Consider the following 19,912-nt stretch of genomic DNA (forward strand, 5'->3'; position numbering starts at 1 on the left):
TTTATTTTATTATCTGGGCAAAATCTGGATACATTTAAAACAATTAGGAAATAGTATCAGAACTTCCAAAAAGAATGGGATTTTACCAAGAAAGACAACAGATATTAATGACATCATTCCAATTGTTCAACTGAAGTAAAAGGTGGGGTCATTGGGGGCAGGGGAGGTGGATGGGTTAAATTGAATAAAGACTTGATTGCAGAATTCTCTCATAAGTAAAAGATATATTTTATACATACTGGCCTGGTTAGAAGTCTTGTTGCTGTGGAGTGAGAAGAAGTTTGCTCTGGGACACCAAAGCCCCAGTTTAGGATTCCAGGGCACACTTTTGAACTCTCTAATCATGAAGAATTGCTGTGTATAGTGGAGACTGATAAAACAACATTCTCCTAAAGCTGGCATCACCTTCAAACTGACCACCAGGAATTGGACTTTCAAATTACTATAGCCCAAATTGATAGTATTCTGATGTATTATAATATACCAAGCAATAACAGATGGCATTGACATTGGATGGTATAATAATGGGTAGTGTTAAAATTAAGATGATTAAAAAGAGGACACACATCAGAATGCCAAGATTAATCCCTAAAGTCTTTTCAGTCTTCTTTTCAAAAAACAAGCAGTCTTCTGTAACACACACTAGAATAAACTCGCCAGATGTTCACTGAATCCAAAAGTAAATCATGACACTGAGGCCAAACCAACCCACTGGCCATCATTTATTACCTCCAACATAATTAAAGCTCTTTTAAAATTGAGGCTTTAATATAACCTGCAGTGTAGTGACTGGACTGTGCAGCTATTCAGGATGCAAGCCTAAATGAGGTGAACATCAGTAATTACCAGTCCACATAATGATGCTGATCAACTCTGCAACAGTGTGACACAAAAGGAAAATGAAAAGACGTTTGAAATGGCCTCTGCTTCCATTTGTGCATCAAGCTTAATTTAACCTGGTATATTTTCATGTCTGCAAACTACACTTGAAGGAAAAGTAGTGATGTCAACTCCTGTTGACATTGAACAGTGGGAAGTTTTGCAAAGGATTCTAGACCCTTCTCTATATTCCTTTCTTTTTCTTTGGGAAGTCTCTCATATAAGGCATTTCTCTTCCACTTATTGTGTTTTCTACTCCTTCTAGCTTGTGAGGGGAAAATAGAAGGAAGTCAACAGGGTAGATTGTTTTTCTTGTTTTTACACCAAAAGATGGATTTCGGTTGTTGTTTTGTTCTTCCTCAAATAATTTCTTTATATAGATTTTTTTAATTCAAACTCCCCACTAGTAATACTTTTGTTCTTCAGAATCTCACCCTTTTCTCATCTCACCGCATTCATTCATGCGGGGTGATATCACTAGGGCATCAACCGACTTATAATTATTTCTCCCATTTAGCCACAAGTTATAAATTTGCTAACTGAAAAGATGTCCTCTTAGTTCCTCTCAATGTATGTTCAAAGGCTGAGTTTGCTACACTGGAAAATTTCCCTAAAGGATTATTCAGAAAAATGTGGAGCCATTTGTTGAGCTGTCTGATATAGAAGAAGAGAAAATGAGTAGACCCACCAGATAGAAGCAGGCTCATATCGTGCCTTTCAGAGCAAAGAAAGAAAACAAAAACCAAATTCCCATTCACTCCAGTTCCAAAACTTGCTCAGAGATATTTTCTTTTTTCCTTTTTCTTATACATTTCTATTGTTATTATCAAGATGATATACAGTTGTGAAAGTCAGATAAAAATTACATGTCTTATTGAAGTTATTTTCTTACAGTGTTTTTACAGAACTCATTAAGAGCCCCCAAATCAGGGAGCTATGGCAAATTTAATGATGCCCATAGACTCTGCTCAGAACCACGAATCTAGAACCCTTCTGTCTATCTGAGACACATAAGTTCTCTAAGGATCTATAAAAAAAATGTTCAGAACTAGAAAGAACAAATACATTGTATTGATTCTAAAATCCAAAAAACAAAGGCATCTCTACAAAAATCAAGATTATCAAATATTTAATTGAACAGCTATAAAATATTTAGTACCAACCTCATTAAGTATCAAATTTATTCTTCTCAAAATATTGCATTGCAAAGTAAAACCAAATCAAGTTTTGTCACGTTCCAATATTTTGAGCACAGCAATCACAAATTAAATGATTTGCACATCGCCAATAATTTGAAATTCAGAATTATAAGAACCCTCTCCAAATTTTACACAGGGATGGACATTCTTTATGTGGTATGGGAACATTTTACTACTCTTTTTATATGATGTATGTGGTAGGGGCTTAAAAAGAAGAGAGAGAACGAGAGATCAGGCAGCTCATGAAGGTCCTAAAACAACTCTGCAACAGTCACCTCTTTTTTATATGTACAATTGTTCCTGCCCGGGTTCAGGGCAAGTGACATGGGCAGTGGTCTAAACCTGAGGGAACACAAGGACCCCATACATTGTGGAAGAGGTCACGCTGAGTGGGGGAAGCAGAGCCATTCAGTGAGTGAGGTTATGCCAGTAGAATCTCAGTGTCTCCTTGTCTGACTTTGTTCTCTCCAAGCAGCTGAACAGTCCTTCATGTTCTCACAAACCTTTCCAAGCTGGAAAGAGATTTCCATTTTTAGAAGAGAACGTGTGAATTGGTAGAGACAGGCGAAAAAGTAAAATATCTGAATTCCATGTGCAATAATCCTTATCTTTAGTTCAGTGACCAAACTTCTTCAGCTTTAATTTTCTTTATTGTGCGAGTGTAGTAATGGGTACTGACTCCCTCCAACTCATGAAAAGTGACATTCCCTTACAAAAGCCACTAATGACATTAGTCTTGCAAAAAAAAATAAATAAACACGTTTTCTTCACATATACTAAAGTGTTATCAATTTATTTTCATGAAGTGAGGTGAAGTTTTTAAATAATTTTTGCAGTTAACAATATATCTTAGATAGTTTTCTCTTTATTAATACATAGGAATTTCATCTCATTGAGTACATAGTATTCCACTGCATGGCTAGAATTATCATTAATTTCACTGCTCTCTATGACTGGCCATTTGAATTGGACATTCAACATTGGCTTTTCAAGAGAATTTATCATATACCTAAAAATGACTATGTGTTGTCTAAAATACTGAGTTTGTCCCTTATTTTTGGCTTAACTCATCCTAGGAACAGGAAAAAAAAACTCTCTACTAATGTATGTCATTAAATGTTACTATATATCAAATTCATTATTTATTTGTCTTTTGTTTTTGCCTTTTCTTCTTACGCAGTCACCTACAGCCGGGGATAAGGATGAATCAGCTCTACCGGTAGGAAGGAATAGCTCTGTCTGCCTGGTCCTGCGCCTGTCGAGAGCATGGGGCATGGGTGGGAGGAAGGGAAGCTATGTGCTCAGTAAATCACCCTCTCCCTTGGAATCCTTGAATGGCCTGATCCGGTGGAGTATATAGATACTCTGTCCTGCAATTAGTAACAACTGGATTGTGATATTGGCTGGCAAGTTATTTTTGGTCCCAAGCTTCAAAAGTTGGAAGTTCATGCTCTTCCATTGAGCATGAACTTTTATAGCAGTTGAAAAAGTAAAAAAATTCCAACTTCTGTTCCAAGGGCTGTTGAGCTGATATTGGGGACAATATGCAATAAATGCTTGATATGTGTTGTTTTGTAAGTGTGTGTATCTGCATGCACACACATTATGATTGAAAGTTTCTTTTGGTCCTCCCAAAAGAAATGTTATGTGACTCTTACATATTCAATATAATTAGAATGCCTGAAAGAATGCTTCAAGCTCTTCTGTCAATATAATGCTATTCTAAATGTGAATGTATCCATAGCAGAGTTCTAGAATAACAACTATAATAGCAATGACTATGAGAAAGTACTAACAATCACATGTTCCACTTCTTATCCAATTAACACTTCTATCACATTTCATACTGTGCAGCATGGCAAGGAAATGACCTTGTGACGTTTGTGGTTAGCCCTTAGTGATTAAATTTCAACTTTATTGAAGCCTTCTTACCTGGCTTGTAAAATATTTTGAACCTTAATTGTTGGAGTCTTCTATAACTAAATAGCATTTAAATTTTCTACAAAGTCAGACACACTACTTGGGAGGATGACATTGGGAGAATTGTGATTTAAGGCTAGAACAAGAAGAAGTTTACAAAACCCTTTCTCAACTCACAGCTGTATGCACTGTTGCATGCCTATCAATCCAAGGTTAAGATTGAGTGCATCATGGTTCATGGCCAGACCATCTACACAGGGAAATGTAGGCACAGTGATACACACCAATGGTCCCAGTCATGACAGGAAGTCTAAAGCAAGCATATTATAGCTCAGGGGCACATCTGATTAGGAAGCAGCACTTTATCTCAACAATAACCAAGGGGAAAAATCAGGCTGGAGGCATAGTCCAACTGGTAAAGTTCCAGCCCAGCAACTATAAAGCCCTGAGTTCAAACCAAAAAGGAAGGAAGGAGAAAGGGAAGGGAAGGGAAAGGCAAAGGCAAGGAAAGGGAAAAGGAAGAGGAAAAGGAAAGGAATTCTCAGACTTTTAGTGCTGAAAGGACTTGTAATGAAGATACTCAGGACCCAGAGCAAAGACAAGAGCAAAGACTTAAGACTTATTACTTGAGATCCCAGAGAAGGTAGCTGAACTAATACCAAACCACAGCCACAGTCTCTCTTTTAGAGGGACTGATTATCTTATTCACAGCTGAAGCACAAGTAATACTCTCAGGTCTTATCTGAATTTCGTTGATTTGAGAATATAATTTTTAATAAAATAACCATTATACTGAAAATCACACTAAGAAACTCTAAGAAAGTCAAATTTCTCCATTTACTTCATACTGGGATTTTACTCATTACATCTTTCATGTTTCATATTTATGGGTTTCAGTTTTTTTAATGAGCATCACAAAATCAGGGATGCGTCTGTAATAGTTTGGAAACATTGTTCATAAGTTCATCAAGATAACCAGATCACTCTCTTTTTTATTTGTATTTATTTATTTCTGATGGTAAATTATGCCTCCAGCTCTTCCTTACTTTCATTATTATTCAGATAAGTTCTCACATGCTCCACACTGCCAACCCCAGCTGACCTGGGACCTCCATCTTCCTACTTGTCCTTCCCAACTAGGTGTGAATTAGAGGTATTAACCAGATTTGTTTACTTTTTTTTCCTTTTGGCCTGAGACTGGGACTTGAAGAATACCTGATGCTTTCATTCATTGCCTAGCACTCTACCAACTAAGCTAACCCTCCACCCCAATTGTTTTGCTATTTAACTTTGTGGTCAAATGTCTATTTTAAAACTCTAAAGATGAGTTGGTCTAATATATAGCTCTTTTCAAATATGTTTAATTATGGCTTCTCATAGGAATTTTCTTGGGAAATTCTTCCTTGGGTTTGAAGTATGTAATACAGAAGGTGAGAAGACTTAATATAAAATGAAATTTTAGTTTTAAAATACCTTCCTAACTTCTGGACCAAAAGTGCAATGAGAAATTAATTCATTGATATTATGTAAATCAGTCTTATAAAACTTGATTGCCTCAGAGCACCTTCGCCTGTGATAAGCAGGCACAAAATCTACTGGCAGAAAAAAAAAAAAGGATAAAAATCTGTCGAAATATAGAGGGCTCGGTGTACTATTTGTTTTTAGATTGTTCCCTTTTGAAGATAAGAGAAATAGAATTGGTGTGGAACTTCATCCCTGAAAGCTCGTTCGTCCTCTCTCAAACATCCCTTTCATTTATTTGGGCAACTCCTAGGAGTTGGTGCAAAGCTAGGCAGGTGCTCCCATGGATTCAAAAATGGAAGGGACTGTCTCCTAGATCTCACTGAAGAAAGGCCAAAGTACTTACTGAATTAGACCAATGATTCCCAGGGTAGAGAAGAGGTATTCCAGGAGTTGTGCAAAATGCTCCTTGAGGAAGCAAAGAGAAAATGTTAGCATCTCCATCATTTACTGTCAGTAGCATTCATCATTCATTGGGAAATGTTCTGTATGCTCATATATTAGTGTGTGTCTGTAGAGATATGAATATGGACATTAATATACAGATAGACCTTCTCAGAGATTTTACCTGCAGTGTGCTCAATGCAAAAATTTTGGAGACTACCAACTAATTTAATAATAATCTTAAGGCAGACTTGAAATCCATGTCTTCACCTTTTGTCTATGTAACCTGGACACATTTTACTTGAGACTGTTTCCTCATCTATCTAAAGTTAACACTAACAGTATCTACTTCTCATGGTTTATTTTGAGAAGGAGATAAGCAAATGACATTAAAGCTTGTAGAGTATTACCTGGAATTTATTGATCCTCTAAAATCTTGAAGCAATTCATGAATGTTATAGGAAAGAATATGAGAAAGCCATTCCTTAGGACATTTGAGCCCATAACAGGGCTTGAACTGAGGACCTTGCACTCTTGCTTGGCTTTTCCACTCAAGGCTGATGCTCTCCCACTCCAGCCACATGTCCATTTCCAGGACATTTGAAATAATTTTCATTATTGGCGTGTGTGTATGATTCCATATGCCATCATTGACACAAGTCAATGACCACAAACTAGATGAAGACCTTATCTTTAATGCCCAGTCCATACATCTCTGAGAACTAACTGTATCTTTGGTTTTTCTGCTCAGGCTAAGCCACGCCTCCAGCGAGGTGGAAGTTCTGCCTCCCTCCACAACAGTCTCATGAGGAACAGCATCTTCCAGCTCATGATCCACACCCTTGATCCACTCGCTGAAGGTAAACATCAGGCTTAGCTTCGGGAGTTTGTTTAGGGGAAAAGATGATGTCAAGGGCTTCTGTTCACAAGACGTGCGTGCGTATTCTCTGATCACACAGCCTGCCAAATTCCTTTTGGTTAGCATCCACCAAAGGAAGCCCTGATCCCTTGCTGTGCTTTACCTGCCACAATTTAGTTCCTGATAGGTAGGTTTTGAACCAGTAGGATGTGAAGCTTGTGTGCTGATTTTGTCTTTTGATGCCTCTGGCATAAACACAGCTTGTTATGAGGCAGAGGACAGAAAGGTTTGCTTCACCTTCCAGGTAGAGTACCATTTTCCTTTATCATCCTTTCTAAATTTCAAAACAAAATTGTGTGTGAAGATAAATTGTGCCCCTTAAAAAGGAGAGCAGGAAAAAAGAACATTATGACTTGCTACGGCCATGAGCAGTGAACGCTGTTCACAGTAGAACATTAGTATTGTCCTGAGTCGTGGGCAATTGGTGGGGGGGGGGGGGGGTGAGTGAACATCTAAAGAGCCCTAAAATAGGATCAGTCATGGAAGGCCCAAAAAAGACCTGGTTCACCTCCCAAGGTAATCCTAAGAACCATCACAAAGAATCAGGTAATATGCTCTCCCAGTTATCCTCAGTCACAGTAAAGCCACATGTATCCTGTTTCTTCGATTACATAAGTATCCTAAAAAAATAAGTGAGGGGAAAATTCAATAAAAATTGTAGAGGTGATGAATTTGTTCAAAGTACATTCTGTGTGTGTGTGTGTGTATGTGTGTGTGTGTGTTACAATGAAACCCTTTTGTATGACAAATGTATTTTAGCTCACAAATGTAATTTATCCAGTAGATAGGTATCTGATATGTCAGATAAGCATGAGAGTTTTTCCACAAGCAAAGTGGTTTGATATAACCAAGTCTGTCTGTCTGATATTTACATGGGAGCTAATAGGGATCATGCAAAGAGCCAGAAAGTTTCTGAAATTGGCACGTGATCCTGAACACACAGATATGATGGCAAATCATGTCCATACATGGTCTCCTCCAATATCAAGCTTTATAAGGAATTTCAGAGGTACAGACAATCAAGAGAATTACATTCTGTAAAGAAGTCTGGAACCCGAAAAGCAGTTCCCTTTGGGCCTACCTTTCCTCATTGGATATATATCTCCCACTCTGAAATAATAGCTAGAGATCACAAGGTCACCTCCTACTGCAGAGCATGGAGCATTTCAATTCTGAACTTCTCCCTGTTATTCCCCCAGAGATTGTCTAGCTGACATGTCTAATAATTGATATCTCCTGAGGAGACCTGCTGCACAGGTTCATTTACTAGATGTGATCATTAACTAGAGACATTCTAAATATTGTTACTCGCTTCATCCAGAGGTTCATTTGACTAGAGTATTAGACCTAGTCATCAGCCTCCTTTTCTTTCCATTTGGTTATCCCTGCAGAGAATCGCAGGCCAACAGCTTTTCACTCCTTCCTCCTGTCTCTAAGCAATCATGACTTTGGACAAGTTAGGGGCTCTCTACAAACTGGCTTCTTCATGTGTATTAATTTTTTGTTTTTGTTGTTGGGTACTTTACAGTTCACAAAGCATTTTCACACCTGTGCTCTTAGTTTCACAGTAATATTTTATAGCTAGCATTATTCTCCATTCATGAAGTCATACACCATCAACACAGACATCAAATGTGTCTACCACTCTGCCTTTGCTAAGTCAGTTTTCCAGCCATCTTTATCACTTCCTGAACTGTCTCCTGAGCTGGCCTTCCTCTTCTTCTACTGCCTGTTCCTATATTCATCTACACAGCAGCCCAGATAGTCTTCTTTAAAGGTAAATCAAGGTATATGACACAGCCCCTACTTACAATTGTCAGTGCCTTCCCAGGTGCTTTCAGGAAAACTATGAAACCTATTCCACCATCTCTGTGATTTGCCTTTTGTTCCCAACTCAACTGGAGTCACTTTGTTTTAGGCACCTGGGTCTTTCTGACTCAGCCTCGGGGTCTTTCCCACCTGTTCCCACCACCATCTAACGTTTTCCCTTCCTTTCACCTCCTTTTCCTCCCTGCTCATCTCCTTCCTATTCTTCATCACTCTATCTAAAGATATTTCCTGGCCATCCAGTATAAGTCACAGTCCCTGATCCTCATCTCTCAATTTACCCTTTATTGTCCATTTATGTCCAAATAATAATTAGTGTGATTACTTGTCTGTTGACTGTCTCTGCTACAACAATGTTTCTTGAGGGCAGGGACACTGCTGCTCCAACGCCTAGAAGATTCCTTGACTCATGGTAACTACGGAGACTCAGAAAGTCCAAGCACCTTGGTAAAGACCATGTTATTGAACTGATATTGGCACAATTTGAACACCTCCCAATGCCATTCGGATATGTGAATAATATCTTGGTTATTTTTGGACATCAATTCTCTGTCCCATTGCCCTGGAGAATTATGTGAAAAAAGAAGAGAATAATTTTCCCTTTTCTGGCTCATTGATGAGCAAGTGACAAGTATGTTTATTTCTGGCAAGGGGGTGAATACCTAGCAATTTAGAGGAAAGACTCCAAATCTAGAATCTTTGGAGTCCATATACAGTTCTGTCTTTATTATCTGTGTGACCTTAAACAAGTTGCTTCATTTGTATATTCTTCAGTATCCTCATCTGTAATACCATGATCATTATCAGCATTATAGAGCTATTGTAAGGACAAACAGGATAAATCCACATAAAGCAATTAACTCACTACTTAGCACGTCTTAAGTACCATGTACATATTGGGGCTTATTCAGTTACATTGTCTTGAATTATATTCAATTTTTAGAATTAAAATAGAGAAAATACTTTGTTTTTAAATATGCAAAAGGTTACAGTGAAAAAATCTTTCTTGTCATCAATGCTTCCACTCCATTTTCTCCACTTCCTTTATTCTCCCCCAAAAGACAACACTGTTATCAGTTTCTGGAGCTTCTTCCAGAGATGTTCTAGCATAGATAATTCTATGTGTGTATGAAAGCATGTGAGACCCGTAGGTATTAACAATATAAATCATTCTCTTTCTCTCTCTCTCTCTCTCTCTCTCTCTCTCTCTCTCTCTCTCTTTCTCTCTAGAAATTCAGGTTCTAAAAAGGCTTATTTGTGTTTTCCTGCCTAGAATGGAGGTTACCTTTTGTTTCTGTGAGATAAGAGAAAGTGAATTTGGGTTGTCTCAAAGTTGCACCATCAGTGATTTTCCAAAACACCTGGTCCTTATGGAGCTAAGCTGCAATTAAATTGTTTGTTTCTGCTGTAGCAGGATGTGCCTTCCGAATCTGGGTACAGCTTTCAAGGTGAAATCTCTCCCTGAAAGACATGAAGGCTGCAGGAGTATGAATCTAAGAGATGCTGAAAGCTATAATCAGTTCTGGACTTGAGTGATTAGAAAATATGGAAAGCCCTTCAATGCTTTAAAATTGCTCTGTAACATGCGGCCAAGAAAACAGATTGCTCTGGTATTTTTCCTTCAAAATTCACAATCATTCTCCATTTCAAGAACAGCCAAAAAACATTAACCCACAGTTCTCAGAAATAGTCATCTCTTTTTGTAGTTTGCATCTACATCACTTGAATTTATATCAACTCACTGTTCCCTTTGAACAATGTATACTATGCTGGTTACCAGGCTTGACTCCATACACATTGCAGTGGCTTCCCTATTATACTAAACAATTGTGACAAGCCCTGGTCAGTCTGACAGACATTGACATCCCTGGCATTCACTGGCTGGGTAGCACTGGCATCACTGGTGTCATTTGATGGTCACAAAGGGAAGTATTCAACTTCCTTTGGAAAGGTTGTCCAGGTCAGATGGCCTAAGGAAACACAATTCTCTTTTTTCTCATCTGTGCTACTCAAGTGTTTTTGTCTTCCAACATCCAGTGATTGCACCGAGGCTAAAAGCCTTCTTTCATGGCTGGTTGGTTTGGCTTCTAGACCTGAGTCACAGGATCCCACATCATTGTATTCCCATTGTCTATTGATTATCACAAAGCATGGCAAGAGCTATGGCTTAATGCCATTTCACATCATTATTATGCATGATTTCGCAGATTTGGAATTTGGGGATCAGCTAGTTTATTCTACATCCCATGAGATATTGATAGAGGTCATTTGATAGTATCCAGATGGTGGAAAGATAGGACAGATGGTCTGAGAGGGCCTTACTGCTGTGTATGCACCTTTGAAGACACAGCTGGGTCACTCTATGCTTTCTTGAGGCCTTTCCCACAATACTAGTCTCTCTCTCTCTCTCTCTCTCTCTCTCTCTCTCTCTCTCTCTCTCTCCCTCTCTCTCGGTGCTGGTCCTAGGCTTAAATTCAGGGCCTGAGTACTATCCTCAAGCTTCTTTTTGCTCAAGGCTAGCACTCTACCACTTGAGCCACAGCACAACTTCCAGCATTTCCTGAGTAGTTTATTGGAGTTAAGGGTCCCATGGACTTTCCTGCCTAGGCTGGCTTCAAACCACAATCCTCAGTTCTCAGTATCCTGAGTGTAGCTAGGATTATAGGCCTGAGCCTCTAGTGCTCAGCCTCTTTTTACTTTTTGACTGAAGGTTTCAAGAACAAAACTTCCAGAAGGCCCAGGTGGAAGTTACAAGGCTTCTATGACTTAGCCTTCAAAGTGCTAGGACCTTACTTTTTACTATCTTCCCACAAGCAAGCAGTCACTAAGGCTATCCCAGAATCCAGCTGACGAGATGAGCCTCCATTTCTCAAAGAAAGACCCAAAATTAGTAGCCATCTCATTAATCCAGTTTGTTTTAGGGATTCAACATTAGTTGCACACCTGTTCATGTTGCTTTGTGTGTCCTAGGCAGACCACACTGTGTTGAACTTCAAGCCATAGTTAATCTGACAGATAAAGCTGAGCAGTACCACTTTTAGAGGCACAAAGTTCTAATCAGGGCTCAGTTCATGAAATGAAGGGATGTGCTGGGAGCCAGTGACTCACACCTGTAACACTATCTACTTGGCAGACTGAAATTGGGAAGATCACCGTACAAGACCATCCTTGGTAGAAGTCTTTGAGATTCCATCCAATAGAAGAAACCAGATGTGGTAGCCTATACTTGTCACCCCAACTAGATTAGAAAGCAGAGAAAGAAAACAGGAGAATCATAGTCCACATAGCCAGGCAGAAAATGAGATCCCATCTCAAAAATATCACAAACACGGCTAGAGGAATGAGGCCCTGAATTCAAACTTCAATACCACAAAAACGGGGAAAGTTTGTATTGTTGTTTTTTTGGGGGAGTCCAGTTGTGGGGCCTGAACTCTGGGCCTGGGCCCTCAGCTCTTCAGCTCAAGGCTAGCACTCTACCACTTGAGCCACAGCGCCACTTCCAGCTTTTTTTTCTGTTTATGTGGTGCTAAGGAATCAAATCCAGGGCCTCAAGCATGCAAGGCAAGTGTTCTACCACTGAGCCCAAAAGGGGGAAAGTTTTAAGGCTTACAGTGTAAGAGTTGTTGGAATTAAGTCTTAATGTCCTTTCTGAAAGTCCTAGAGAACTAAAATTACCAGTCCTTGAGATTATTCCATGGCTATGTGAATTGATCTTTCTAATAAACTCACTGTTCTGCATTGATTTTAACATTTCTTCTAAAAAAAAAATCCCTCATACTTATCTAGGTGCTCAGATTTATAAAACTATCACCAAGATACTGCGTGGAGCATGTTTGGAATGAGAAGCAGCTTTTACTGCCTATTCATCTAATAAGAAAAGACCAACTAACATTTGCAGTGTGCTTACTGTGGACCAGGTACTCTTCTGAGAGCACCACGTCAACAATCGTATTTCATCCTTACCCAACCCTTCTTCGTCATGCACAGGACACTGACTAGTAAAGAATCTATGATGTGCTTCAAGATAACACAGGAAGCTAATGGCAGAGGAGGGTTTGAACTGATGCCTGCCTGACTCAAAGTCTGTGTTTGCTCTTGTGGTAGTCTGCTTCCTGTGTAACCTCATGTGTAACTCAGTGCTCCTGGTATAGACACCTCCTGAATCCCCAGAATTCCAACTTCTCTCTTGACCAATGATATACTCAATCCACAAGGTAGATTTTTTTACAGGTAGGCTTGCCTTAACCACAGCCTGTGCATCTCCTCCAGCCCTCACCAGTCCTCAGTACACCTTACTCTGATTACTTGGATTTTGCTTAAGCTTTTTTTTTTCCTTTCTTGTACATCAAGCTATCCCAGCCTGCCTACCTGCCCAGTATGACTTTAAGACTATTTACATAGCAAAATAAATCTGATCGTCAATTCTGTAACTGGAAAAACCCATCACTTGTAATAACAATGGAGAGGTTATCGTGGGAACAAGATAGAGGAGATGACATTACAGTTTGGTTGTTATGCATCTGATCAGCATGTGATCCAGATTGTGTTGCTTCTAATCTTACCTTGGCCTATTTTTCTGAGACTTTGAGCAAACTTCTCAACTTCACTGAGTGTCAATTTTTACATTTTGTAAAACTAGGTAATTATAACATCACCACTAATTATATAATTAGTATTGCTCAACCTTTTCAAGCTTTGAGTTCTTCATCAGTGAAAGGGAATAATGACAGCTTTACTATCCAAGTTTATGGTAAGGATTCAATACAGTAATGCCCAAGATCAGCACTGGTAATTTTTTTTCAGTTAAAATATTACTCTGTAGCTGGGCACCGGTGTCCCATGCCTGTAATCCTAGCTACTTAGGAGGCTGAGATCTGAGGATCACGGTTCAAAGCCAGACGAGGCAGGAAAGTCCATGAGACTCTTATCTCCAATAAACCACTAGAAAACCAGAAGCGGCGCTGTAGAAGTGGCGCTGTGGCTCAAGCGGTAGAGCGCTCGCCTTGAGCTGAAGAGCGCAGGGACAGTGCCCAAGCCCAGAGTTCAAGCCCCATGACTGGCCAAATATATATGTGTCCTGTAACAGAATCCAAGTGGCTTAACTTAGTGGCTTTATTTTTCTTATTTAACAGAGCCCAATATTACCATTAGGATCCCAGTCACCTTCCCTTCATTCTTCCATCCATGGCATAGTGTGAGTCAGTCACTTTTGTCCTTTAGGATGTCAACTCTTCCTCTTCTACATAATCCCATCATCTTTTTTCTAGAAGACAGAGGGAGGGAGGGAGGGAGGCAGAGCAAGGCAGCTGTCTTTCTTAATAAGAAAATCATTCAAATTTCTATAGATTATAGACTTGCATTAGTATCATGTGGGCCAGTACAGGATTATATGACCATCCAAACAAAGGGATTTTGTTTGGCTTCTTTGTACTTGGATTCTGGCTTCTTTGTACTCCCAGAACTAAATCAGAGTATGCTCAATGTGGAAGAAGATTATGATGAGTGTCAGGAAATCATCATCAACATCTACTTTTCCTAGTTATTTTTGCTCTTACTTTTGCTACTTAGGAAGGCTTGAAATATCTGCTTTGTCAGAGAAAGTATGTTTTTTTTTTAAGTTGGCTTTTCTTCTGGTTTGGGGCAAGGAAAATAGTTTTGAGTTAAAGATGCTCAGGAGTGACCTTTTGGGAGGATAAAATAGCACAGGAAATAATGCTTATATCTTTCTCCCAACACACATGCACTCTGCAAGCCCTGAAGGTCCTACGATTCATTAATTTTCATCGTGCAAGGGAGTATTTATATATCACATTGTCTTCAGCTATTCCAGAAAGTTTCTGGAGCTCAGACCCAGCTATCTAAATAGGAATAGGCAGAACCTCAGACAGGTGATTGACTCCCAGAGACCTCAGAGAAAGGCATACCACAGTCTTCTCTAGCAGTCATATTCATACAAGGCAAATGACTATCAAAAATCCAAAGATGAGAGAAAAGAAAGCAAAAGTTTACACAGATTTGCTTTTGATATTCATGATGATGGTATACATTCTAAATGTGAAGTCTCAGTTTTAAATAAATGACAACGTTTGAAAAGAAAATCATGGATGAAAATTGATGCCTTGACCAAAGAGGCAGAAAAGCTATTTTTTAATAAAAGAATGTCTAATATGGTAGTATTTTTGCTCAAGAAAATGAATCAACATGATCAACAATGTCAATAGGTGCTCACTTACTGAACACTTTTCTGTGACCTTTCTATGACTATCATCATTCCCATTTCATGGATGAATAGCAAGATCCATAGAAATTTGGTGACCTAAGTAATCATATGAGTATAGATATATGTCTGTATCTATGTTGGTTTGGTTCCAAAACCATTCTTCTGGTAGCCTATCCACCTGTTGAAGAAATGGAAATCAAACACATGACAGCCTATACATTTCTCAAGAAAATAGGATTTTCTTTTCTGTTTGTATAGAATTTTGAGCATTGAATCAACATAGAAGATAAACATATGTTTATCAAATAGACAGTCTTTAATAACAATTTGGATTGACTCTGAGCCTAGATCTCCCAATTCTGTCCTTTATTAGCTCTGTGACTTTGGATGATATGTTTGTCCTACCTGTGAAAAAAAGAATGCTACCTACTTTGATGTCTGCATTGAGCTGTTTTATGAGAATGGGAGCTATTTGGTCTGGAAGGCATGGCTCAGCTGGTAAAGCTCTTTCTTAGAAAGTACAAGGTTTTGAGTTTAATCCCTAGTACTACCAAAAAGGAAAAGAAAATATAGATGAGCCAATATGTAAAATATAATATAATATATGAAAATATAATAATGAAATATGAAAAATAATATAGATGAGCCAATATGTGAAATATAATACATGAAAACATAATATATGAAAAAATAATATAGATGAGCCAATATATAAAAAGCATTTAAAGCAAGATCTGGTTGAGAATATGTATACTTATCATTAGTTGGGAAAGGAATCTTAAGATCTTGCTTGTCCAAATGCACATAGATGTCATATTAGAGCACTTGCTAAGGAGCAAATACTGTCTTTCACAAGCATTATCACACTCAAGTCTTTTAGCAAGCCTGGCACATGAGGGTCCTAGTGCTTGCCTGTTAAATGTATGAAATGAACTCATGCTTTGATAGTTTTTGTCTGCTGAATAACTGTATATTTCCAGTCATACAGATTCCCATGTCATAACAAAGGACTCTTTAGTTGTGACCAACAATGCCCTTTTTCGCTGATGGTTATTTTGTAGTAATGAAGAGCACCCTAGTTTAGGTTGACTTCCATTGTATCCCAGCCTAGAGCATGGTACTAATTTTAAGCAAGTGCTATGTCTGTACTTCCTGGATGATTGAATAAATCTCCCTCTAGCTCAGGAGTCCCTGATAAAATGTGAAATGTTCTCTCTCTGCCCCTCACCTCTTTCTCATCTTTCATCTTTTTCTTATCTTTCTCATCTTACCTCATCTCTTCTCCTTCCAGGCACTGTGTTCTCTCATTCCTTTCCTTTTCTTCCTGGTTGATATACTTTTGGAACAGTGGCTTATTGTATTCTGGGACTTAATTTTATAAGTTCCAAGAATTACCAACACTACAAGTTTCTAAGAAGCTAACTGTTTGAGCCATTCAGTCACTTTACAGATCTAAACACTTATAAAATTACAGCCAGCATGAGATTTGAGCTTGGAAAGAAAAAAATATCCTCAAAAGTGGCATAGCTCCTCACTTCATTGCTAGACCTCAGGAACTCTCCTCCAATTCCAGTCATTTCTCCTTCCTCTTGGACACTCAGCTCTTGGCTTACATCTTTTCATTAAAACAACTCTGTTGGCCAGGCGCCTGTGGCTCACACTTGTAATCCTATCTACTCAGGAGGGCTGAGACCTGAGGATCACAGTTCAAAGCCAGCCTTGGCAAGAAAGTCCTTGAGACTCTTTTCTCCAATTAACCACCAGAAAAGAGAAATGGCACTGTGGCTCTAGTGGAAGAGCACTAGCCTTGAGCTGCAGAGCTGAGGGACAATGTTCAGGCCCAGAGTTCAAGCCCCATGACCAACAAAAAAAAAACTTAGTAGTATTGATATTTGTGAAATAAGTACAAATACCTTACCAAGGGTAAAAGAAGAATAACATATGCCTAGTGATCCTGTCATTAAACTAAGGGATTATTTACTGATAAAATTGAGTTAGTTTAAAACAACAGCAGGTCCTCATATTATCCCCGTATGGAATTCCCTTGAAGCTATTTTTTGTGGCAAAACCTATAATAAGAGCATCTTCATAACATGATGCTTTCCTTATTTATTGTTAAAAAAGACAGGCAGATTTCCCCCATGGTAAACTCATGTCTCATCATCAGAGCCAATCACTGCCCTTGTTACTTTCCAACCAACACAATCATCTTCCTGAAGATTGGGCAGAGGAATCTTCCCCAGCGTATTCTTTTTTTTTTTTTTTTTTGGGGTCCGGTCGTGGGGCCTGAACTCTGGGCCTGGGCGCTGTCCCTCAGCTCTTCAGCTCAAGGCTAGAGCTCTACCACTTAAGCCACAGCGCCACTTCCGGCTTTTTTCTTTTTGCTTATGTGGTGCTGAGGAATCGAACCCAGGGCCTCGAGCATGCAAGGCAAGCGCTCTACTACTGAGCCACCTTCCCAGCCCCCGCAGCATATTCTTTCTGTTGCCTTTGTACAGGACAGCTTGTGCCCTCATTTCCCTCTGGCAGCTACTGTGACATCCTGATGCCATCTTTCCATGGCCTTGTCAGTCTGTTTCAGGCAATGAGAAATAAGCAGGTAGCCTTAGTGACCTGAATTTCAGAATGTCCTGATAGGAAAAGCTTCACAAATGAGTAGCAAATACCTATCCTCTTCATCTTTCCTGTTGTGTAGAACATGAGTTTTCAATTCTGTGAGTGTGTGTGCATCTATGCACCTGCACACATGTGCTTGCCAGTCCTGGGGCTTGAACTCAGAGACTAGGTGCTATCCCTGAGCTTTTTCACTCAAGGCTGGTACTCTGCCACTTGAGTCATAGCTTCATCTCTGGCTTTTTGGTGGTTAATTGGAGATAAGAGTCATGGACTTTCCTGCCTGGCTGGTTTAAAACTGATCTCAGCCTCCTGAGTAGCTAGGATTACAGGTGTAAGCCACTGGCATCTGGCCTCAAAGGGGCAGAACCCTTATGTACAAAGGAATAATTTGTTTTCATGGTTAGCACTTTGTTAAAGTTTTACAAACATCAGTATCTTTATCAGTGTGCCAAATTCAGCAGCCTTCCAATAGGTTAACAAATGTGAGTCTAAAAGAAAGACCCGGGCTGGGAATGTGACTTAGTGGTAGAGTGCTTGCATTGCATGCATGAAGCCCTGGGTTCCATTCCTCAATACCACATAAACAGAAAAAGCCAGAAGTGGTGCTGTGGCTCAAGTGGTAGAATGCTGGCCTTGAGCAAAAGAAGCTCAGGGATAGTGCCCAGGCCCTGAGTTCAAGCCCCAGGATTGGCAATCATAACAATAATAATAATAATAAAATAAAGACTGTACACACAAATATGACAAGGCACCAAAGCTTAACTCCAGAGAAATAATTAAGAATTTTGTAGTAAAAATAATTACCATCATCCTGCTTGATGAACATGAAAGATTGCATAATTTGATTTGTAAATTTATGTAGACTAAGCAAAAAAACCCAAAACACATTTTTGGGTAAAGAAAGACAAAAAAGGAGGAGGAGGCGGTGGAGGAGAAAGAAAAGGAGGAGGAGGAGGAGGAAAAAGAGGAGGAAGAAGAGGAGCCACAACACACACTAGCACAGAAGAGGTTCCTAAAGCAGTAGCTCTTGGTCACTGTCCTTAATGTCTTAAGGAGAAAGACATTAAGGCTAGCCTAGAGGACAGGGCTACCTGGAATGGGCTGTGTGCATCACTGCCCTCAATCTGTGATCCATTCTTGGCAGAGCACTATGATCAGAGTTTCTTAGAATATGAGACTCTCCCATTTGAAGGAACCATGTCCTCATTCCTGAGGCAGCACACACATTTATGGATGCAAAGCACAATGTAACAGATGTTCTTGTACGTACACTGTGCAAAGCCTGGCAGCTGGCACAGAAGAAGCCTCCCTGCAGGTGAGCTCAGCTTGCCTAGTCTGGATGAATCCATATTGCTGAGTGAGCCCTGAGAAAAAGCTGTCAGGCAAGTATGCCTGGGGAAAGTAAGCAGTAAGAGAGGGCAACAAAGGAGCTGGCTGCTTCAACAGAACTCAAACCATAGACCTCTGGCCCAACTGAAATGAGAGCTCCATCAAGATAGGTGGGTGTAGGGAGGTGTCAGCGGCTCAGGTCTGTAATCCTAGCTACTAAGGAGGCTGAGATCTGAAGATCTCAGTTCAAAGGCAGCCCGGGCAGGAAAGTCCGTGAGACTCTTCTCTCCAATAAACCACTCAGAAAACCTGAAGTGGCGCTGTAGCTCAAGTGGTAGAGTGCTAACCTTGAGCTGAAGAGCTGAGGGAGAGAGCCCAGGCTCAGAGTTCAAGCCCCATGACCACCAAAAAAAAAAAAAAGATAAGTGCGTGTGTGAATGTTTACATACTGAACTCTCTACTGTCGAGGGATACTCTGTGTGTATGTGGTGTGTGTGTGTATGTGGTGTGTGTGTGTGTGTGTGTGTATGTGTGTGTGTAGATTTAAGTTAGGAAGTAAAGGCCTAAGAGAGGAAGGAAGAACACAAGAGAGTGGGACTTTCAGAAGAGCTACTGTATGCCACACTGATGTCAGTCATCTATGTGATTCTCTCAACCATGGCTATAGAAATTGCTTCTGAGAAAACTGAGTCAGACATGTGGCATGACTGACTCATAGTCCCCTATCTCTGAAGTTTGAGGCAGGATAATCCCACTCATCTATAGCCACACACGCCTGAGCGGCCACTCTCTCTATTGTAACATATACATTTAATGTGGAACTGACACCTAGATTAAACTGTATTTTTCTTGCTGGGTTTTCTTTTTTCCTACCAAACAATAAGCCTTGGTATTTCTCTCAGCTTCTATGTTTTTCAAAAAGCTTCAAAATGAGCTTTCATAGATTTTTCATTTGCTCCCACAAGAAAGTCATTTCATGCCTGTTGCACTAAAATGTGGAGGTGTATGCAGTATTGTAACCTTTCCTTCTCTCTCAGGTTGTACACGAGTTTAAATTAGCACGAAAGATGTTTGCGTGCAGCCTCGGCCTGGTAAGCA

At 39.6% G+C, this 19,912-nt stretch overlaps 1 protein-coding gene across 1 annotated transcript in view; it reads left to right on the forward strand.

Moving 5' to 3' along the window:
* Slc24a2 (solute carrier family 24 member 2) overlaps nt 1-19,912 on the forward strand; it is a 233,758-nt gene that overhangs the window by 140,923 nt on the left and 72,923 nt on the right. Inside the window, exons 2-3 of the mRNA XM_042692946.1 lie at nt 3,259-3,297; nt 6,655-6,763. Coding sequence (XP_042548880.1) covers nt 3,259-3,297; nt 6,655-6,763 — 148 coding nt within the window. The remainder of the gene's footprint in view (nt 1-3,258; nt 3,298-6,654; nt 6,764-19,912) is intronic.

The sequence above is a fragment of the Dipodomys spectabilis genome, unplaced genomic scaffold, assembly GCF_019054845.1.
Source record: "Dipodomys spectabilis isolate Male_0828 unplaced genomic scaffold, ASM1905484v1 ptg000158l, whole genome shotgun sequence".
Taxonomy (NCBI): domain Eukaryota; kingdom Metazoa; phylum Chordata; class Mammalia; order Rodentia; family Heteromyidae; genus Dipodomys; species Dipodomys spectabilis.